The 24,519-nt window shown below is 41.5% G+C and overlaps 1 protein-coding gene across 1 annotated transcript in view; it reads right to left on the reverse strand.

The window, feature by feature from the left end:
* Rprd1b (regulation of nuclear pre-mRNA domain containing 1B) overlaps positions 1-24,519 on the reverse strand; it is a 43,841-nt gene that overhangs the window by 11,705 nt on the left and 7,617 nt on the right. Inside the window, exons 3-6 of the mRNA XM_057781869.1 lie at positions 17,021-17,154; positions 11,972-12,084; positions 10,243-10,369; positions 7,151-7,326 (exon numbers count right to left, since the gene is read on the reverse strand). Coding sequence (XP_057637852.1) covers positions 7,151-7,326; positions 10,243-10,369; positions 11,972-12,084; positions 17,021-17,154 — 550 coding nt within the window. The remainder of the gene's footprint in view (positions 1-7,150; positions 7,327-10,242; positions 10,370-11,971; positions 12,085-17,020; positions 17,155-24,519) is intronic.

Raw genomic sequence — 24,519 nt, forward strand, 5'->3', positions numbered from 1 at the left:
CCATGCTTGGCTCTCTATTTGAACTTTCACAGAAAGAAAAATAAAGGAACTAGATCAAAATTAACAACAATTCTTTGTAGATTATAAACCAATAAGATTATGATTCTTTCCTTACAGGTATTATCTGGTTTTCCTCTGATTTATTGTTTTTACAATCAGAAAAAAAAAAAAAAGAACAGAGTATTTGGAGTGTAAGAATGGCTAAGTACCGGGCATTGGGGGAGCAACAGAGCCAGTTTGCAACTCCACGTATACACTCTATGTGATACCTACACCAATGGAAACTCAGCAGGGCTGCTCAGAAGGCAGCTCAATGATGCCAACAACGAACTAAGGGTCGCACTAATTGACATAGCACTTGCCTAGCAGAAGCGGTCCCGGGGTCACTCCAAGCACCACACACACACACACACACACACACACACACACACACACCCCACAACCTGTGAGACAGCTGCTATAAATCTGGCCTGAACTATAAATGTTAGCCAAGTGAAAGGATCAAGAAGAATCCAAAACTCCAATGTCCAGTCCTACTTCATTCATAGAACCCCAAATACCAACTCAACAGGAGTCCTCACAGATTGGAGGGGAACATAAAGAGGCGGGGGGCGGGGGCGGGAAGGCCCCTAACATGGCAGGGAGCAAGCCATGGCCTGCTATGGACAAGATTTAGGTATCAGACCCCATGACCACCCGGCAGCTGTAAGCAGAACTGCCTCTTCATTAACTGTTCTAATTGCCCTTAGAGCTGATACTGCTGTCTCATGAGGGCAGAGTTGTGTGTTACAAGGGCAGGTAGGTGGAGCCAGCTTGAGTATCTCAGGCCACTTGGCTATTCTGACATGCTCCATGTGAGCCAGCTCTAGTCATGTTCACTAGGGTCAGAAATCCTGTACTACAGTATGACCTTGAGCTTCTACATAAACTCCAAGCTTAATTCTTTTATGAAAAACAAGGATCAGACTGCCTGCCTTTACTGTAAGGGACAGTGAGATAAGATAGTGGCTTTGATCCTGTGGGAAAGAGGAAGAATATATTCCAGACTTCTCTATCTCTACATACTGTTCGTCCCAATGGAGAAACGAATGTTTCTAAACGCCTGTACCCTGAAGAGGAGGAAGGGATGCTGCCAAAACCAACAGGCAGCAGTGTGGTTTAGAAGTCCCTTGAATGGAGCCAAAGAATTTCTCGAGTTGTTAAAACCTGCAGCGCACAGAAATACAAAGAGTCACATGGCCATGCTGAATTCTACATCATTTATTCTGCCCTCCCAGCTGTGTTGTCTCAAGTCGAATTCTTAAGGATTCATTACAAGTCAGGAAGAGGTGTGGAGAAACAGCAAGACCCCCAAGTTCACTTCACCTCTTCCACCAGAGAAAGGACATCAAGGAGCAGAGTGGATTCTCAAATACTCACAGATCATTCTGGAATGCTTGCCTGCTGCTGATGTCACTTCCCTGCATAAGATATCACTGCGTCACAAGAAGATGTTTGGGAATTGTCTAAATGACTCAACTCTGGCTGCTCTTGTACAAGAGTAAGATGTCTTTCTGTTGTTTTTTTTCCCCCATGGAATAAAGTTACAAAAACAAAAACTATAAATCTGAATGGAAAGTTATGAGATGTGTGTGCCCTGGATTCTATTCCTGCCCTATGGCTAGCTCCCTCTAGGTCTAAGTTTCTTCACTAATTCAAAATCATACCACATCGTGTTACACAGACATCCACACCCTGGGAACTTTGCTGAGGGTACATATGCATGCCTTCTAGAGACTGGAAGTACCACTAGCTACTGAAGTGACATTTCTACCCTCAATCTGTGTCAACGAGACTTATGGTGCCTAGACAAGGCTTTTACAGTGAGTGCCAAACACATCAGTAAGTGACACTCTGGCATGCCTATTAAAATTCTGCGGCAGAGATTAAAGAAGGCTTAATGCAAGGTCATATAGCTCTTGTTCATGGATCAAAAAACAAGATCCCACCACCAATAAGAATTAAGCAACTGCTAGTGAAATTCAAATGACTTTCTTTTGTTTTTGTAGAAATTGAAATAGTGATGGGAAATTCTTAAATTCATATAGAATTTTAAGAGGTTGTACCCAAAACAACACGGGAGGAGGGGGGGAGAAAAAAGAAAAAAAAAAAAGAAGAAAATGGATTGAAGACTTAAGCATCTCCCTTTCAAACTTCCTACAGAGCTACATGCCGAAAGCAAGGTCCCAATGGGACACAGAGACCAGTGGCCCACAACTGAGAATGCATACAGCTAGGACCAACTGTTTCTGACAAAGGTGTCGGTCACACACTCAGTTACAGGAAGGAACAGTCTTTTCAACAGGAGTTGGTTCCCTACCTCACACCATACACAAAGCTAACTCAGAATTGTTGACCGTCTAAATGTAAGAGTTCAGAAACTAAAGCTCCTAAAAAGCAAAGTGAGAAACCTTTATGTCTTGGAATTAAACAATGGGTTCTTAGATAAAACACCAAAACAAAGGCAAGAAAAGGAAAAATTAAGAGTAAAACTGGAGCTTATTAAAATGAAAACTTTCAGAATAGGAGAAAATATCTGCAAATCTTATCTAAGAACACAGCTATCCAAATACATAAAGAACGCTTAAGACTCAAACTGCACATAGCCCAACTTGAGAGTGGACAAAGGGACTTGAACAGACAAGCTTCCAACAAGGACAACAAATGTTACGAAGCAGGTGAAGATGCTCTTTGCCACTGTTCCTCTGGGAAACACAAATCAATCACCACAGGTACAAGTTCACATTCTCTGTGCTGGATAGAAGAAAGAAGTGGTAAGTATTGTCAAGGACATGAAGAAACTGAGACCTATACATTGGTGGTGGCAGCAGAAAATGGGGCAGCCAATGCCAGGCAGTGATGGCACACGTCTTTAATCCCAGCAACTAGGAGGCAGAAGCAGGTGGATTTCTGAGTTTGAGGCCAGTCCGATCTACAAACCGGGTTCCAGGACAGCCAGGGCTATACAGAAAAACCCTGTCTCGAAGGGAGAAAAAGAAAAAGAAACTGGGACAGCTGCTATGGGAAACAGTTTTTGGCTGTCAAAGGTTACACAGACTCACCATTTCATCTAGCAACCTCCATCCTAGGTATCACACACAGAAAAATGAAAAGATGTCTACAAGAACTTGTACATCACTGTCTACAGCAGCATTATTCACTACTCACAGTAACAGATTCAAATGCCTATCAATAATAACAAACAAATTGTGGCAGATCCATGTAATAGCTATTACTGTTACAATAATTATCAATATTTGTACTAACATTCAACCTCAGTAAGAATGAAGCACTTGTACATGGTACTTTGTGGATAAACCTCAGTTTATTCCCTAATTAAAAGAGACACGAGTATATAAAATGCCCAGGGGCAGAGAGGGTAAGGGCAGTGATGAAAATGTTAGCAGATAGCTGCTCTATGCTATGGAGTACTTACTACATGTTACCAAAACGCTGACTCTTTAAAATGCTTAACTTTATGTTACATAAATTCCACCTTAACCTACAAACAAGCCTGCAGCTAGGGATCATCTGGAGCTCTCTGTCTGGCGGTCTTTGTGCACCGTGGAGAGCCCCTTTCAGCCTAGATCATGGACACACACCATGACTTAATGCAGGAAGCTGCTGTGCCAGGAGGTGAGACTGCAGGCACTTGACCCTTTGGTTTTTATCTTTCTTTCTTGGAAGTTTGTACAAGTGGCTTCTCCTCCCCCTCCTCCCCCTGGTGGTTCTGATGAATATGCGCACACCACTTTTCATCCAAAATGCCAAGACTGAACAACCTGTTCAGACTAAAGCTTGGGAGTTTTAAGCAGTTGCTTGGGCTAAGAGTCACCTCTGTCAGCCGGCTGAGAAGTGATAGCTAGAGCTGATCTGGTGCCTTTGGCTTTCGCCTTTTGAGTTAGGCTAGCTTATGCCTGACAGTGTAGCTTGGCCTCTGAGCTGTTAGTAAAACTGGTCTCTTGCACAGCCTTCTTTTCTATTTCTAGGTTTTCTCTGTTCATGACACAAAGCATTACAGATTTTCATTAGCTTTTCCTTTAACCTTGCTTGGAGTTTAAGGGAAAAGTGGTACAGGAGTGTCAACCATGACACTCTAAACCATAAAAATGGTTAAAATGTATCATCTCTCAATGAGCCCTAATTCTACTTAAAGAACAAAGGAAAGGTGCACTAGAGCAACAGCAGGTGACCAGAGTCACCTTCCCTAACAGCTTCTCTGCAGCCGATATAGATCACATCTGTTAAACCACTTACTGGAACCTAGCAACAAGAACTCTCTTTATAGGAAAAGACACTTCCACTGAGGAATGAGTCAAAGAACAAGCATTCTCTGAGGAACAAATATGTCCCTAGTGGCATGACAGCAGCCAAAGAGCAGAGTCCAAAAGACTTCAGGAGACCGTCTGAAGGCATCCATCCGGTGCTCCAAACAGCTCATGCATTTGATGCCTTGCATACATCCTTAGTAAACATCTGACTGAATTAATGTTATTAATAAGTTTTTCTTGGTCTGTTTCAGTGCTGACATAATGAGCTGGAGAGTCCCCTTTCTCTAAGCTTTCTCACAGTCCCCTTTAACTCCCTGCTTCTGCAATTCTCTCCCTGGAGGACAAGTCACTGAGGAAAATAAGTAAGCAGGCTTCTAGAATCAGGGAAAGCCCTTGCTCCTGAAAAGGAACATCTTACCCATCTTTGCACGCGTCTATCAGTGAACAGGTACAGACTGGTGACTCTGTAACCAAGACCCCAGCTCCACACGGCGTCTCCATTCCTCTGTCCATACACGTTATTCCCTTCACACACCTGTTCAGGCATTTGGCTGCTCTTCTTCAATAAACATATTTCTCTCCTCCAACTGCCATTTCCTTTTACAAAAAGGCTTTATTTCCCATCAGGGATTATCTTAAACCACAACCAGAATTGTCATCTGTCTTACAACTTGTTTGGTTCTACGTTTACCTATGCTGTTGACACTAGACTGATTTCCTTGAAACTCAATTTCCTTCTGTGAGCCAGAATGGGTCCTCCTTCCCTCTGGACTCTGACCAGAGCAACTTCTGTCACTTTGAGGTTCAAAGCCATTAGGAACCCAACATAAAGTTCTCAAAGAAAGAGAAGAGAGGTGTTTGCTATCTAAAAGAAAATACAATGTTAACAAATAAAAACGGAAAAACTTAAGTGTTAACAAATTTGAGCTATGGGGAAAGACTCCCAAGAAAACACCTGTTTGTCTACAAGTCCATCAACTGTGCATTTGCACACAGAAGGCAACAAAAGGTTTGCAGACAAGACTTACCCAGCCTTCTGATTTGGCATGTTAAGAACCAAGCACTATGAAAGGAAGGTGGAGGAACTGCAGCACTGAGGTTCTCTCAAGCTGCACACTGGGTATTACCATCACTGTCAGAACAGAATAAAGATCTGTCTACTATAAAGAGGTTAGAAGAAATTGTAGATTCAGAAGAACAGACTGTTCATTTGTTTAGCGAGCATGGATAAAGAGTTAAGGCCATCTATCAGCCTCTCACATTTTATCTAGTCACTTGCTTTTTACTTCATTTTACTTTTGCAATCAATGGTCCTGCCCAGTTGGCTGGCTAACATGGTTTGGGACAGAAACCCTGAGTTCTGACTGCCTTGCAGTCCCAGGGTCTTCCTACTCCATCCTCAAGTGCTGGGTTCCAATTCCATTCCATATTTTGTGAAATAGCAACAACAGGGCTGCAAAGCTACAGAATGGACTGAACTCTGACCTCTGTGCCTCATAACCTCTTTGGGCATCCGGTAAGCTATCTGCAGGCAGAATGGCCCCCTATGAAACAGACAGCTAACTGCAGATGGGGCAGAGACAGAACAAAGAGTTAAAAGCCTCTACCAACAGTTTCCTTCTGAAAGACTGTCCTCTATGGTGGCTTGCCACATTCCACCCAACAACAGCTGCTCATGATAATCAATGTCTGACAGATCAGAGAAAGCCCTTAATGTGTCGCCAAGGGCCAGTTCAACAGATGGCACGATGACTCACAACCAGAATCATTAATTACAATCTCTTATTAGTCCCAAGATACAGTGCTGAAATGCTTCCTCAGTGAAAGATGAGTGCATCAGATAAATGGCCGTCTGCTACTGCTGATGAAGTTCCCTTTAGCAGTTCCGGTCAGTGCTGAATCTACAGGAAAGCCACACCACTGCTCAGCTGTCTCCTATCTTTCACAAGCTGGCTGGGCATTTGAAGTCCCCAGCACCTCTAGCTATTACAGCTGCCATAGTCACTGCAAGTAAGGACATGGCACTCCCTCTCTAGTTAGCTGACCACAGAATGATATACCCAACAATCACTAGAGCTAGATCAATGCTCCCTCCCTCTGTGCCAGAGAACTTTCCCTAGTGGAAGAAGGGTAGCCTTCCACTCCCTTTTCTAATGAGGGGGCTTCACGGGGTGTTTCTTTAGGAAGAGACCCCTCCTCTCTTCTTAGAAACATAGAGAGGAGAAACTGCTGAACCCCAACAGCCACACTGGTGGCTCTGCTCCCCAGGGACAAGGAGCTACGCTTAGTTAAGAAGCAGATGGTGAGGGAATGACTCAAAACCCTTTTTTGCTGGGGACACTGAGCCACATGCTCTCAACACAGGAAAAGTGGGTTCCTGCCCATAGTTGAATCAGACTACATAAACATAACTGAACTTGTAGACTATGTACAGAAAGAGCTTGTAGGCAGGCGCCTTACTGGCAAGAACGTGCATATGTCAGAAACAAACCTCAGAACCAAGCAGACTCCCAATATAACCAGCTAAGTGCCCTTCCGTTTGCTGACCTTCTCTACCTCCATTTATAATTTGTCAACTGTAACACTAAGTTGAAACAATTAAAGATCCTAAATGCTGTGACTGAAGGCACTGTTTTCACTGTGGGAGATTTTCTTTCCTGGACACGTAAAAATGTGACTTCAACTCTGAACTAGGCTCCAGTAATTACAGTTATCCAATGGATGCTCCTATCTCACTTGTTTCCAAAAGATTAAAAAAAAAAAAAAAGGTTAACTGAGGAATAAAATGGGCTTTAGGAAGGCAATTCAGGCAGCTTGGGTCTGCTCTGCAATGTACTCACTTCTAGCTTTTTCTCTTTTTCTGACAAAACCTCTTTCTGGTTCTGGGTGTACTCCACCAGCATCCGAGCCAGCTGGCGCCGGTCTTCCAGTTCCGCTGCCAGGCGCCCGTTATATTCTGCTAGTAACAGACATGCTTCATCTACCGTTTTTGAAAGACGTTCAGCTGCCTCTTTGTCTGAGTACAAATAAGAGAGAAAACAGAGACAACATACAAATCACATAGGTATGAGTGCAAACATTCCTAAAAGAAGGGTTACACAGTCCAAGAATAAACCAGAACCTGTGAACCAACAATGCTGGTTAGCCAAGACTCCAAAGGTGCCAACTCTGTCAATAAGACATATTTCTGAACTGCTTGAAGTGAGGCAACTGGATGGGACAGGAAAACTGGCATGCTGAAAAGAGCTTCCAGCAAAAGTTCTTCAAACAAAACCAGCATATAGATATTTAGGGTCATCTGTGAAATGGCTTCCCTTGTCTGTGAGAAGATGGAGTGCTTTTGCTTCTATTACCGTAGACTTTCCCCGCTGTTCTGAAGTAACAGAGAGAGCACTCACATCTTGGGTGTGGAGAGACTGAGAGAGAAAAGAAGCTGTGGGAGAGGCTCAGAATGTGGTCTCAGAAGCTGATCTGCAGGACTCTGTCCACCAAAAACAGAGCCTGAAAAAGAGGAAGGGTCTCACAAATGTATCTGAGCACAACCCTCAGTGGAAATAGTTTATAAAATCACAAATAAGCAGTGCCACGCACGGTAGCTCACACTTGTAGGAGGACTGCCATAAATTCCGTAAGTCTGGGTTACATAGCAAGGTCCCACACCACAACCCCCCCCCAAAAAAAAAAGAAAAAGGAGGGAACAAACATTTTTTTTTTCTTAAATGTGCAAAATATTTTGTGTTGTATTTTTAAAGTGTTAGTCACCATTGACCAGACTGATTTCCTATCCTAATAATGGCCTGTCACCCATGCTTTGGGGAGAGGAGAAGAACAAGCCCTGAATCATAAGAAAGGGGATTCTTGGAAAGAAATGCTAAAGAAAGGCTGGTGTAGCAAGTGAGCAGAGGTAAAAGGAGGGTTTAGATCCATCAAGAACTGCTGCACCTGTATGATGGTGGTACAAGCTTAAACATGTGCATCTTGCTTTGAAAGGTCTTTTGGGGGCTGGAGAGATGGCTCAGGAGTTAAGAGCACTTTTATTGCTGTTGTAGAGAACTTGGATTTGGTTCCCAGCACCCATATCAGGTAGCTCATAATCACCTGTAACTCCAGTTCTGGAGGATCCAATGCAATCTCCACACCTGCATACATGTGGTGCAAATAAATTCATGTAGGCACGCACGCACACACACACACATAAGTAAAAAATAAATATTAAAAATAAATAAAAACAAAAAACCTTTGGGATGAAAATAGCAGGTTGATGTTTTGAAGAAAAGGGCATCAGAGCTTCCAGTAGCCAGACAGACAGTTCAGTGACACAAATCTGGAGCTCTCAGCATTCTTTGAGGCAATGGAACTAAGGAATTTCTAGCACAGAACAGCTATCTGGTCCTTACTTGCCTCTGTGAACAATAGGAAATGAACTACTGAGGGCTCCCCAACTGGGTCTGACACCAAAGATCAAGCTTTCCTCCCTCTGTGGGTTAGAGAACACATACTTGGGAAGGAGTGAGCAAAGCAAGGTGGGAAGAAGGCCTGAGACAGAGGGCAGGGGACCACACAGTATAGACTGGTGGTGCGGCCCGTGAACAAGCCTGAGCGGCTACTTTCAGTTGTGTCAATCCTTGACTACTGATTTCTTTGTAACAGTAATTGCTAGAGTATTTGTGGCAAGACAGCAAAGAAACACTATTTTTTTAAAAAAATATTTATTTATTTATTTATTATGTATACAATGTTCTGTCTGCATGTATGCCTGCAGGCCAGAAGAGGGCACCAGACCTCATTACAGATGGTTGTGAGCCACCATGTGGTTGCTGGGAATTGAACTCAGGACCTTTGGAAGAGCAGGCAATGCTCTTAACCGCTGAGCCATCTCTCCAGCTCCCAGAAACACTAATTTTTAATAATAAAAAAAATCAATTCTCACCCTCAAGAACTTGTATAAGGAATCCAGATCATTTATACAAGTATTGGAACCCAGAAACTGCTTTTTATTACTCAAGAGTTATACAACCCACACTGGCTGGGAATCATATCAGTGTCTTGTTCAACCATCATCAGTGAAGCTTCTTCCTGCAGTGGGATGTCTTCATCAAACCCCTTCCCTTAGGGCTCAGAGAGCCTTGAAGTTATAAGAGCCAGTGGGGATGGAGGACATCAAGGAAACAGTTATCTTCTGGACACAACAGGACTGATGCACACATGAACTCAGAGACTGTGGCATCATGCACTGGACCTGCATAGGTTCAAGCCAGAAGAGGTACCAGTGCTGAGAGTGGAAGTGGACAACAGTCCTCATCTATAACTCAAGTGTCAAACACCTGCAAAGGCTTTTTGTTGTGATCTATTTTTATTTATGTATTTAGGATTTTTGCTTTTTATTTGTATGAGTGTTTGTCTGCATGTGTCTAAGTACATCACCTGTGTGTCTGATGCCGAAAGAGGTCAGAAAACAGCATCAGATCCCCTGGAACTGGAGTTACAGGCAGCTGTGCCACCATGTGGGTGCTAGGAACAGACCCAGGTCCTATGAAAGGGCAGTAAGAACTTTTAATCACTGAGCCATCTCTCCAGCCCCAAAATTTATTTGTATTATTTTTATTTATATGCATGAATGCATGCAAGTATGCCATATGTGTGTGAGTGTCCATTGAGGCCAAAAGAGTACATCAGATGCCCTGAGTTAAAGGTATTGTAGCCGCCCAAGGCAGGTGACTGAAATGGAACCCAGGTCCCCTGCAGAAGCAGGAAGTACTCTGAATGTGGAGCTACCTGTCCAGTCCCTCCAAGAACTTCCTCATTTAGCATGCTGAATGGCTTTCCATGCCAGCATGGCAGAGCACCCACCATCACAGAAAGTCTCTGCCTAGGATACAGCATGACTACAGACGGCTTCTCTTTCCTCTCTCTCATCTAAATGACCTCTCACCTGTTATTTTTTCCAGCAGCGACACATCCTGCACTTCCTGGGGCAGGGAAGCAATCTTCTGCCGAACAGTAGCATCTCCCGAAGCGGCATTTTCCAGATCCTGTAATGCTTTGATTAGCTCCTCAGTCTATAAAAACAAATATATAACCCATTAAGATATAATGGAGCTAAAGAAAATTAGCTAAAGACAAATTATAAAAACGGTCATTCTTAGCATTAAAAAACAGGTCAAAAGTCACACAAACAACTGTTCTTAGTACCAGGAATTTGTGGTTGGAAAGATCATAAAGGTAATTGTTCTAAGTCTACAAAACATAAATAAACCTCTATAGAACTTTTTTTTAATTAAAAAGCATATTTTTGGCAACTTAAGAATATGGACTGTAGTTCATGCTGCTTAATTTCAAATGAAGTATTGTTTATAGTATAAAACAATCTATAATATAGAAAAAAGACCTAAATACCAGATGTTGAACATCTGTGTGTTGGCTGATTACATTTTTTCTAGAGTTTGCCTTACAAAGTTAAGATCACTGCCAATATTAAAATGTGAAATGAATTAACTCATTAGGTGTTAAAAACAAGAAAAGCATATTCTGCATCTACCAAAGGGGCTTTACCAAGCCATGAGAAAACACAGAATGCTAATAAGTAGCCGAGCACAATGATCCAAGAACAGCTGGCTCTGCAGGCAATAGTTAGATTACCCTGAAAGTTGATAATCCAAGCTCCTCCCCTTTAAAGTTTTTAGATGCAAAGATATGACCTACCAATGCTATTATCTAATCCTGTCACTTTAACATCACACAACACACACATACTTCCTAGTTATCTATGTCCTGACCATGTCCATGCAGAAATGCAGATGAGGCAGTCACATTCAACAAACAGGACATGGACAGCCAAGTATGGTGGCATGCACTTGTCATTCCAGGACCAGGGAAACTGAGGCAGGAACATTGATTTTTTTTTTTTTTTTAAAGGGCCTCACTATATAGCCAGGATGGCCTCAAACTCATGGTTCTCGTGCCTTGGACTCCCTAGAGCTAGTTTTACAGGTGTAATCTGATATAACAGGAAAACATCCAGTTTAAGGTCAGCTAGCATTACACAGTAAGAATCTTATCTCAAAACATTAAAAACAAAACAAACAAAAAAAGGGACATGAACTCTGAATTATGACAGATCTGAATTCAAATTAAGATACTTGGCAAATTACTTAAATACTATTTAATCTGTTTTTGGCGGCTTATTGTTTTGATGATAAACAGATGAACCAGACCAAATTTGTTTCATAAGGGGTTATCTAAGGCAAATGCATCCTTAAATACTAACTTCCTGTTGCAATACTTATAACAGAGGCTATAGGGAAGCAAATTTATTATCGGCAGTTACAAGACTGTCCTTAGATAGTAATAAGTTGTTTGCTTATAAACAAGAATGCTATTAGCAAAAGGCACAGCAAAGTGCTTCAAAACATCTTTATCATACCATATAAATCTGCTTTTAAAGAATATTTTTCACTTTTAGAAGATAAAACCAATTCCAAACACTTTATAAAACATAAACCCATTGTAAAGTCATGGTATAAAGTCAGATGTCTGGTGAGCTGTGTCTGGGTGGGCTACTGTGGCTGCTGCCCTTTGACAAGCCACACTACTGATAACAAGCGCCACCTCGTGGTCATGATCTTCAATTAGAGGTCACCTGGAGTCACTGGGTCACATACCAAGAGGGGGCCTGCAGAAGGATCTTGGGGAGAGTAACTTCCGGGGTAGTCATCATCCTCCTCCTCTTGTATCTGCTGAAAAGTTCGTTTCAGAGACTTCTTCTCTTCTGTTGCTAGGAAAATGCATGACAGATGTGAGCTGCATGACCTGCATAAGCATCCAGTGCCCTGTTAAATGACCATAGGTAAAACTGGGGGAGAGGGTGAGGTGTTCAGTTTCAGAGATGGCTTCATGCTAACTTTTTTGCTAGTTCTTTTAAATTGGTGGAATTCCTTATGTTACTGAAGAGACAAAAATTTCCCAGTCTGTCATCTCAGATCTATTCTTTAAATCCAAGAAACTACTACTGGAAAGCGGCTAAAACTGGTATGTCCCAAGCTACCATAGTTAGAACCTTCCTTCCTTCAAAAGAAGTAAACAGTAAAATGGTAAGAAGAATGAGGCAATACATCGAAATAAACCGACTTGTATGGAGGGCAGGGAGAGACAGAGAAAACAGTGCACATGAAACAGTTTTATGCTTTTCAAAAATCATTTTAGAAAATAAATAGGAGGAACAAATTCACCAATAAAACTATCAAAGATTTCAAGTACAAATACCCTTTCAACTCTTTCTTTAAGACCAGAATAAACCTAATTTTACTGTAAAATAAAAACCAACTATTACTGAGAAACATGATTGATACTACTGGAAGAAATTATTTAAGTTTTCATTCTAGAATTAACTACTTTTGAAGCTGGCAAGTTACATTCTTTATTATCTGTCCCCTGTGCTTTTACATGATTATGATAGATGTGTTAATTCTAAAATCATTCTTATTGCATCACACAGGGCAACACAAAACAAGCACAAACAACTGGGAAAATAAATCTAAATGATAAATCTGCGTTTAAAAGAAATATTGGACACCAAATATGTGCGGAGCATTGCAATGGTTTTCTTTCCTTTCATCTTTCCAACAACTCTGATAGAACATTCTATTACAAGCAGAAAAAGACCCAGGGAGGTTAAACAACTCCCTGGCACAACACCCAAGCCCATAAGTCTTTCCACTATACACAAACAACTAAGCACAAGTACCTTTTTCTGTCAAAAGGGGGGTACCAGGCACCCACCTCGGAACTTGTGTAACTCACCAGGAAGGTGCACACACGCTCACTTAAGTCTCTCCTGTAACAAAGGATGTAGCTCCTATTTTCTATCTTACACATTTATTAGTTATGTTAGACAGAAAGACCAGTCAAGATTATGTATTGGTTTTTTTTCTTATATTTTTGTTTTATGGATGGAAGTGAGAAAATAGCTGGCCACATTTATGATAAAGGCCGTCCCTGTTTCACATAACGCTACTATGTAGACCATCTCTCAGTTTAGTGAAATGACACCAGTTCCCAGCAGCACACTTCAGGTCTCACAGCCAGGTGTATTAACTGAATACTGGGATGAAGTGATTTTTCTAATAGTTCAGTCTCCAAATCACAATCGATAACCAATCACTTCCTTTTCGCAATGTCTGTCAGTGATAGTCACTGTGCACTGGATCCTCAGCCCACAAGGACAGGGGAGTGGAATATTGTGTCATCCCATTTGACAGATACATATCACATTTCATAAAAATTCCAAGTAGAGAATTGACCATAAAAATGAAATCACAACAAAGAAGCTGCAACTAAAGCCATGGTGGAACTGAATCTGAATAGCACTAAAAGGAGCTGAGAAGTAAGTGCTTGACTAAGGGCGATGCTGCACAGAAGGGCCTTGTGATGCTGTAAGGCTGACACTGCACAGAGGGACCTAGTGAAGCTGTGAGGCTAACACTGCACAGAGGGGCCTAGTGATGCGGTGAGGCTAACACTGCACAGAGGGGCCTAGTGATGGGGTGAGGCTAACGCTGCACAGAGAGACCTAGTGAAGCTGTGGGGCTAACGCTGCACAGAGGGGCCTAGTGATGCGGTGAGGCTAACGCTGCACAGAGGGGCCTAGTGATGCGGTGAGGCTAACACTGCACAGAGGGGCTTGGTGATACCAACTTAGCAGCAAAAATAAAGAAAGGATGATGGTGGAAGAAGTGACCCCACAAAAACACTTCACACTAAAGCAACTTTCAGGATGTGTCTAGTGATAAACACCTGCAGCCTCAGCTGAGCAGAGGCAGAGACAGGTATGGAAGAGTTCACTACACAGCACGACCCTGACTCAAAATAAAGTAAAAAGGGAAAAGGAGAGGCAGGGAGAGGAGCAGAGAAAAATGTAGAACTCAATAAAAATCAGTAAAATTAAAGAAAAAAAAGAAAGTTTCCTCCTCCACATATTGCTACTTTAGTGATACTCTGTCAAATTAAATAACAAAGCTACTATGAAACAAATATTTAGAAACTATAAACAAAATAAATCTTCCTTTCCTTAAAAAAAGTAAAAAGGCCAGAGGATGTTAACTCACTGACTGACACATATGAAGTCCCCTGTCTAATACCCAGCCTTCAAAAAAATATTAAAATTAAAAAAATTTCCCAGTTTTAAAACACTGAGAGACTGTTCAAACTATTTTTGATACACTTGTTGCAATGAAAATTACTTTGTTTCAATATTTCTACTTTCTGTTTTACTCTAGTTCTAAGAATGAAATTTAGGGTCTTGCCCTTCCTTGTAGGCAGGCCCTCTGTTGTTAAGTTTCATCATGGACAATGGTCTATTGAGACAGGGTTTTCTTTTGTTTTGTTTTTTCAAGGCAGGGTTTCTCTGTGTAGCTTTGGAGTCTGTCCTGTACTTCACTCTTGAAGAAAAGGCTGGAATCGAATTCACAGACATCTACCTGCCTCTGCCTCCTGGGTGCTGGGATTAAAGGTGTGCACCACCACCGCCTGGCTGAGACAGGGTCTTGTTATGCAGCTCAAGCTGTCTTCAAATTCCTGTGTAGCCCAGGCTGGTATTAAACTAGCAATCCTCCTGCCTCTGTCTCCTGAGTCCTGGGACTGCAGGAATGTGCCACTGTGCCTAGAAAAAGCCACCAGTAGTTCTACTGTCTTTTTCTTTTCTCTATACATTTGTAGTCAGTGTTTTAACTGATAAAAAAGGGGCAGAGAACTGCAATTTTCTACATGGATCATTAAATTCTTTTTGCATAGTTTTGATTTACATGATCATTTTAGAGTCTTGCAAAGCAAAGATGATATATTGTTAAGTGGAAAACCCACTAGCATATGGTTTACATATGAAATATCCAATAGTACTCAGTGCACAGTAGCTGCTTAATGTGTGGCATGTGGTTTGACCCACACACACTCAGCCACTACAGCATAAAAGTGCCATGTGAAAGGAGTGGCCACTAGAATATGAATATAAGATCAAAATATAATTTTAAAATAAAATATGAATATAAAATTTACACTACTGTGGCCCTGAAGAGTTGGCTCAATGGTTAAGAGCACTGGCTGTTCTTGCAGAGGACCCAAGTTCTGTTCCCTTTATCTACATGACAGTTTACAGCTGTCTCTAACTCCAATTCATACATACATAATTAAAAATTTAGTAAATAAAAATAAACAAAAAACTTTTTAAAAGTTCCAAAAGAAAGTAAAGGCAAACTCTATGAGTTGCCCAAATATAATGAATTACCCATGAATCAATACTGCAATGTGAACAACTATTCAACTTTGGAAATGAGCCTCTGGGGAAGTCAAGGGTGTTTGAAAGGAAGGTAATAAACGACTTTGATCATCCAGCTCCGGAGAACACAGGAGTGAGCTGCATGACTTACACACCCAGGGAGCTACTGAGTGTCTGTCTTTACAGGATGCAGGGAAGGGAAACAATCTTTAGACAACTGACACTAGCACACGTCACTGCTAGTCTGTAAAAAAGCCAACTCCAAAGGAGTCGTTCGCAACTCTGCCACAATGCTGCCACTGCTGGAACCCAAGGCAGAAAACAGATAGTTTTTCAGAAGCAAGTAAAACAACAGTTTTCTAAGTAAAACAGTAATGGCACAAAGCCTGAAAGCACTTTCTTAGAAAGTCTCTTTCAGTGTACTGTAAAGTACATGGAATTTTAGAGCTGGAAGAGACTGTAGAGCACACAGGTAACGGGCTGAAGACATGTTATTGTCACTCATGCTGATCCTGAGAGGTCCGACAGCAGAGGTGTGTGCACAGCACCAGAGAACAAGGCGGGGACGGCTACACGGGGGCCAGGGTGGCATTCTTGGGGAATACACTGCCACAAGTGAAAGGGGTGCAAAGATGTGGTGTGAAGAACTGCAGCAGACGCAGAAAAGCAGCCAGCAAAGCGTCCAGAGGGACACTTGGAAACTCAGCCTGCCCAAGAACCAGGAGCATCGTGAGGGCACGGACTAAAGAATCTCCAAGTGGACTAGTCACATCAGAAAGCCTCCTTAATATGGCGAGCACTGACTTGATCGTTAGCAGTAAGTGTAAGTGGAGTCAGATCAGAGCGACAGCTTAGGAGCTGGTGATGCCAACTAGAAGTAACATACAACTAACCAGAGACTGAAAAACCAAACATTTCAATGTATTCTTTAGAGAAAAAATAACATGGGCTCTTAAGAATTTTAAAATTCACATACATACTTTCCAAGGATACCCTAGGCTCAGTAAAGATCAAAATCAATATAGACAATAAGTTGGCAATCATAAAAGGATAGAAAACCAGATTATTAATAAAGTCAAGTTCTAAAAGGGCAAGGGAATGATACAAGGCCCTGCTTTGGACAATGTCATGGCCAGGGCGAGGTATTTCTTAGTCAACCACAATTCTAAAGAAGTTGGTTGTTCCTTTCCCCGTGCGAGGACAGTTCCTGAAGGAGCAAGAAGGGCCAAGAACCCACACAGGAAGTGAGGGAGTGAGAACATGGCAGCATGAGCACAAGAACCAGGCCTGCCCACTGCGAGCTCTGTCTAAATTCTCACCATCACTCAGCATCATCTCGCTCTGAAGACCACCGCAGCCACAACAGCCCCCACTGCAGCTTTTCATGTGGGACTGGGAGTAGCAAAGACCAAGAGCTGTAAACATGTGGTAATGTTTCTACCTTTGGGGGGAGGGCTCTTGGAGTCCTCCATAGACAGCTTCAGCTGCTGTATGAACTCGCCGCCATACACACTTCGTTCTTGCCAGATGTTCAGCAATCTTTCTAAAGGTTTTTTACAGCCTTCATCTGCCTCTCTGCCCAGAAAAGATGAAAAGATATATATATATAAGCTTAAGTTTTTGTTTTTAATTAGGACAGATCCATTTAAAAAAAAAACTGCCAAAATGATTTATATTCTTAAAACAAGAATGCGATACACCCTGTACTATTTGGAGTCCCAAATCTTGACAGAAATTGATTTCCTCCCATGGTGAGTGGGGAAGAGGCATCCCATAACCCAAGGAATCTTTTTTCCCCTTAGAAATGTGGGGGAATAGGAAAAAAAAAAAACCCTATATGACTGGTTTTAACAGACAGAAAACAAAATTGATCATATCAATTGCGACAACTTGCCTTTTCAGAAGATGTCAATTTAAATTAAGTCCTAGGCATATACTGGAAATTAAAATTATCCAAACCTTTAAGATCTTAAAGGCATAAATGTTTAAATTCACTACATTAACACACCAACACCTCTACATGCATACATATCTGTGCTAAAAATGTCAACATTACCTACTGCATAATGACTTTAACACTGGGCTGAGCCTGAGTCCCGTGTTCACACATCTATATCTAATGGATAATCCTAGAACACACTGGAAATAATTTTTAATCTATATCTGAAAGGAAAAAGTTAGGTAAGTTTTTCCTGGTAAGTTGCTCTTAAAACAGAATACAGCCGACACAGTGTTAACCTCTTACCTACTCAACGTGTGAGATGGCAGCAAACAAGCAGGAGACTTTCTCAAGAGACCCAGGCCTCCCGCCTGCCACCTATGGGTTCCTGGGCACTCTGTTTAGTGAAAAATGCATAAACACCAGCATCTTAACACCGAGCATCTTAAGAAGGGCTCACAAGATAGCTCAGCAAGTAAATATGCTTGTCTCTAAGTCTGACAACCTGATTTCCATACCCAGGACCACATAGTTAAAAAAAAAAAAAAAAAAAAAGAGAGAGAGAGAGAGAACCAATTCAGGCAAGTTTTCCTGTCTCCCATGAATGAGTCTTGTCTCTCCAAATAAATTAAACTAAAATGTAACTATTAAAAAAGGAGACCTTGGGTGGGAGACGTAGCTCAGTTGAAGTGTTTGTCTAGCTCTGGGTTCAATCCCCAACACAGCAAAAGCAAAGTATGGTTGGCAATGTCTGTGATCCCAGCACTGGGGAGGTGAAGACAAGAGAATCAGAAGTTCAAGGTCATCCATCCACAACTACACAGTAAATCTGAGGCCAGACTCAGATATATGAGACTATGCCAAAAGGGGGAGGGGAAAAGACCTCCCCATCTTAGGAGCTAAGTCAAATGTCTTCACTAAGAACGTCAAGAATGGCAAATTCAACTGTGATGGAATTCTACCCACCCTCCGCACTGGCAGCAATGACCGCACTTCTGCAATGCTATGCTAATACTCAGCCTGGTCTGGCCAGATGCCCTACTTATAAATTACTACTAGCAAGTCAACTAAGCTGAGATCAAAGTCAGCAAACATATAAACTAATTTTTTATAATTTTTTTCAAGTCAGAGGTAAGCACTAGGAAGACAGGGAAACGCTTCTACTACACTTTCAAGGGCTCAGCTATAAGCAAGTTCTCTGGTGTTGATGCTGAGACACTCTTACTCTATCTTCAAAGAATTTGCAGAAATGAGTTACTCTCACCCTTCCTCTGCCAACAACCTGGCCCAAGCAGCAGCCATTCCCAACAGGCCGTCTCCAACAGCCTCATTACTGCTCTTCCAGCTTCCAGCCTTATCTTCCTACAGCTACTCAAATTTGTTTTTGTTTTTTTAATACTTTCTTTCTTTTTGTTTTGTGTACATTGGTGCTTTGTCTGCAGATCTGTCTTTATGAGGGCACCAGATACCTTGGAAAAAAGTACAGATAGTCGTGGAATGTCATGTGGGTGCTGGGAATTGAACCTGGGGCCTCTGGAAGAGCAGCCAGTGCTCTTAACCACTGAGCCATCTCTCCAGCCCCAGCCACTCCAATTTTAATAATGTAATTCTAGCCGCTGTGGGAAGGCACTTCTTATCAGACAGAATCCTTACAAAGTCCTCAAGGCTTTTTCAACCTCTCCAACCCACTCTGGTCCTCGGGCTTTGCGCCAGGAGCTCTCTGCCCCACCCTCCTCTCAGCAGCACCTCCCTAGTCCCCACAAGGACTCTCACTTCTTGTCCCACCTTCACTGTCTTCCATATAGTGTCTCTCGTGTGCTGCACAGAGTAGTTGTTCACTTGTTGCATATAAATGCAATTTCTGGACAGAGGGGCTTGTTTTTCTCCCCACAAGGACCACATTGGCCGAATCAATCTTTTTAGGAATTTTAAAACCTTTTCTGAATTCTATATAAAACAGTTGACTTTCAACTTTTCTGCAAAGTCATTCAAGTCACAAATTAACTAAACTAACTGGTTTTGAAAGAAGTCGCTCCAGTGAAGCAGAAGTCACTTTGGCACCCAAAATCAGATATAGCTAGAGTAAGAACGCAGTTTAAAAAAAAAAAAAGCAGGGGGTAGGAGGGACCACTACCTTTTCAGGTTGCACAGATTTCATTTTAAACTGAGAATTTAGAGTACTCGTTTGTAATTGCTTGTCTTACATGTACCAAGCCAAATTCAATCCCCAACTCTGTATAAAGTGGGCATGGTGATGCTTGTCTGTAACCCCAGAATTCAAGGGGTGAAGGAAGAAGGAGCAGTTCAGTCATCCCTGGTTACACAAATACTTTGAGGCTACCCTGGGCTAAATGAAGACCTGATTCCAAACTAAACAAATAAATAATGTATATATGAGAAATATCTATGCGAAAAAGTAATTTTAAAAATAATTTGCTATTAAACTATGGAAAAGAAAGAAAGAAATAATCACCCACACAATGATTATGTATATTGAATGTTTAAAATATATCTTAATTCTAATTATGAATTCAACCTGTGCTCACTTTTCTAATACAGAAGTCCAAAATCAGCCAACTCACAGTGTGGCACAGCGCACACACTGCACTGCTTCTTCAAGTGTCAGCTGGACACCTAAGCTCTGCCAATTTAGCCTCAGAGACCTTCCTTCCTGTGCTTCAAGGGTAGTTCTTTGAATACAGATATACTTTTCATATGTGTGCTTATGTGTGTATTTGTAATTTGTACATTAGTCTGATCCCCTACGTAACAAGATGTGGCAGACCCAGCAGAAGTGGAATCCTTTCTTCTAAAATATCAGTTCTTGAGCTGGGCGATGGTGGCGCACGCCTTTAATTCCAGCACTGGGGAGGCAGAGGCAGGCGGATCTCTGTGAGTTCGAGACCAGCCTGGTCTACAAGAGCTAGTTCCAGGACAGGCTCCAAAACCACAGAGAAACCCTGTCTCGAAAAACCAAAAAAAAAAAAAAAAAAAAAAAAAAATCAGCTCTTCCCACAGTACCTTATGCAAAGTTGTAACAGAAAATTCCCTCATAATTGTTCAGAAAAGAATGAATGGGGCTGGAAAAGTGGCCCAGCAGTTAAGAACACTTAATTATAACAACCTCCAACTCTAGTTCCAGGCAGAATCTGCTGCTTTTGGCCACCATAAGCACCCGAATTCATGTGCACATGCACCCCCGCAGACACACAAACGAAAAATAAACCTGAAGAAAAAGAATTAAGCACTCAGGGGGCAGAGGCAGGAGGATCTCTGAGTTCAAGACCAGCCTGGTCTACAGAGTGAGTTCCAGGAGAGCCAGGGCTAAGCAGAGAAACCCTGTCTCAAAAAATAAAAAAAAATAAATAAAAGAGAGTGAGAGAAAAGATTTAATATAAATGTTGTGTTCTAGAAAGACCTGCTGTCAACTGGTGCCTGCTAATCATTTGTGTATAAAGTGGCCCCAGAAAAAGTATCCAATACTGAAGACTCTGATCCGGGCCATGGGGTGCTGTGGATAAAGAAAAACCAGGAAGTTGCTTACATCATCAATGAGTTCACAGCTGAATGGACCATTAGGAGATAGCTTCAGAGGGGCCCCTCCAATCCCTTCTCCTCTTTCCTGGCCATCATGAGGGGTCCCATATACTCTCCCTGCTGTGATGTTCTGCCTCCTACATTCAAAAAGAAGTGGAGCTGGCAGCAGGAACTGAAACCTCGGGAACCATGAGCCTAGAGAGATTCTTAATCCCTTATGTTTATCTCTGGCAGTAACAGAAAGCTAAGACAGGAGCACACCTGAGGACTGGGATTCCAGGACAATGTCTACTTCCTAATGAACTTGGTGGTTTGTGTCCCAACTGTGTAAACAACATGGTTCTACGTGAATGACTGCTTACTTCCAGGAATAATGGCAGAAGTGACTTTCATAAATCTTAGCTGAGTCTCTTCCCAACAGAATGAACTACACACTGGCTGTCACCATCACCCATTCACCTTTCCACTCTGCTGGCTGTCTGTAGCTCTGGCTGTAGTAAATCAGTCATGAGTCCTCCTAGGAAGTTACCCTCCTTGGAGAAGTACAGAGACCCACAAACAACAAAGAAGTATCATGTATTTGGCAATAACTACTGATTTACCTCTCAAAAAATTAAGTCTAGGATCAGAAAAGATGACTCAGTGGGTAAAGGTATAGGACACCAAGCCTGATAACTCAAGTTAAATCCCTGGGTTCCACATGGTGGAAGGAGTGAGTGAATTGACTTCTGAAAAATGTCCTCTCGTCTCCACATGTTTGCTGTAGCATAAGCAGACACATGAGCATATATATACATACACATGTAATTTTTAAATTGTTTTTAAAGAAATGGGAAGGGGGACTGGAGAATTAGTTCAGCAGTTAATAGTCCTTATTGCTCTTCCAGAGGACCCATGTTCTAGTCCCAGCACCAATATGGCAGCTTACAACTTCCTGTAACTCCAGTTCCAGGGGATCTGATGCCCTGTGTGGTCTCTGTGTGTACTAGGCACACATGTGGTATGGTACACAGGCATACATGCAGACAAAATGCCTATATATATATATATATATATATATATATATATATATATATATATATAATTTTTGGAAATTATAATAGAATTACATCATTTTCCTTCCCTCTCTCAAAAGCCTCTCATATACCCACTCCAACTCCCTTTCAAATTCATGGCCTCTTTTTAGCTGTTACACACATATATGCATGAACAGGAGCTTTTAAAAAGGTATTTTACAACGTCTATGAGAATTGTTTCATTCCCTGGCTTACAATTCTTGACTGACATCCTATCAGAACAGATTCTCAGGGAATATGTCACCAGTCCTTTTCTACCTCTCTCTGATCTCATCTGGGGCTACATTTGACTTTGCTCACCATATCCAACTACACTGGCTTCACTGTTCCTCTTAAGATGCCATGATTATTTCTACCTTAGGTTCTCAAATGTCACTTCCTTACCCACAATTGGCCTAAAGGAGACCCCACCCTAGAGCACTATTCTATTTGACTGTGTCCATCTCATTTCAAAGTGTCGTGTTCACTTCACTATCCTTGCCTGCCTTCTTCCCTGATAGTCCCCAAGCTCTGGATCAGCATGAGACATATAAACAACACTCATACATGTTAAATAATAAATGTGTAAACTTTAAAGAAAACAGGGTACTTGTAACCATAACATGTTCATAGGCTGGTTAGTTAAACTGTTACTCAAATCAAATTTATGAACATCGTGCTTTCTCTGAATTCAAAGATTTTTTTTTGCTTAAAAAAAAATAAATAAATAAAAGCATCCTTCAAAACCACAGAGAAACCCTGTCTCGAAAAATAAAAAAAAAATAAAAAAAAAAATAAAAAATAAAAGCATCATAAAAATATTGCTAATCAGCCGGGCGATGGTGGCGCATGCCTTTAATCCCAGCAGAGGCAGGCGGATCTCTGTGAGTTCGAGACCAGCCTGGTCTACAGAGCTAGTTCCAGGACAGGCTCCAAAGCTACAGAGAAACCCTGTCTCGAAAAACCAAATACATATACATATATATATATATATATACATATATATATATAATCAATTTGAGGATTAATGGGTCAGTCACCTTTGATCACCAAGTGGCCACAGCAGAAGTACACCATGAGCATATACTAAGTTACTTTTGGTTGATAATGCCCATTAGCATTAAAGTAGCTATTGTACTTTCTATTCTAATGGTGGAGGGAAGGAGAGAAGCCCAGACACATGGTACAAACTGGACCTTCAACAGCTGGATAAAGACAGGAGCTGGGAAAGACAGGTAAAATGTGCAGTTGTTCTCCCTATGCCTCCTGTTTCCATTTCTTTGTGACAAGATCTCACTACATACCCCAAGCTGGCCTCTGAAGGCTGGAATTACAGGAGTGTGCTTCTATACCTGGCTTCTGTACAGTTTAAGATGTGTCCACACACTAAACAGGTCCTCTGAATCTTGGTACCTACCTTTTAGTCCTTTCTACTTGTCCTTTTCTAATTTAAGTCAATAAAAATTATCATTGTTAAGTAAAAATGTTAGTTTACTACCTAGTTTTCCCCAATTAGTCACTATTATCCTAATTCAATCAACAAATATTCACTAAGTTCCTGCTCAGCACCAGGACAGACGCCAGTGCTGCTAGGTCTTGCAAAGCCCCGTAAAAGGCTATGTAAATGCATTTCCTGAACTGGAGGCTGTGCACTTGGCACTATAAGGTGCCCTTCCCTACTGGAAGTGTAGTGCATGAAAATGACCAAGTACAATGTAAACCAGGTCTCAGAGAACCTCTCCTCCTACTAAGAGTTACAATAACTAAGAGATAAGAGGTTTCTGTGCCTTTTAACTAGGTAAGAAACTTGGGCTAAAAAACTTACTTATACACCCAAGGCCACTCACATGATGTTTGAGACAGAGCAGTATCTAAGGTACAGAACTAAGTCTTATCAAAACAATACATCCCTGCCTCCAATTGCAGATAGGTGCTCCAGTGGCCTACTTTAAGTTTATCAGCAGTTTGAGGATTCAGTAATTTTCTTCAAGTTAATATATACATCCTGTTACTTCCATGTCTTTGTTCATCAGAAGCCAGTACGACAGGTACAAGTAAAAAACTTTCCAGTCTTAGCTAGATGTGTTTTTAAAATATTGAATTCCTAACTGTATTCTTTGAACATTTCAAATCCTTCAAGGAATACAGACAAACTCACATTTAAGACCTTCACTCGCACCTTCTTAGACCCCAGAACATTTTTTGTTTAACCCACTAGTCTCATTTTCACTCTCCTTGGTTTCTTTTTGTAAAGATCCGTGTATTCTTTGTGCATACTTACAAACACAACAGTCTACCAAATAAACAAAAAGCACAATTTTCCTCCTGGGAACCTAACTCATACCCACAACAAGATGTGAAAATGAGCATAAGAGATGTAAAGTTTGAACCGGTGTGAGCTGCCTGACT

Source organism: Chionomys nivalis, chromosome 9 (assembly GCF_950005125.1).
Source record: "Chionomys nivalis chromosome 9, mChiNiv1.1, whole genome shotgun sequence".
NCBI classification, from domain to species: Eukaryota; Metazoa; Chordata; class Mammalia; order Rodentia; family Cricetidae; genus Chionomys; species Chionomys nivalis.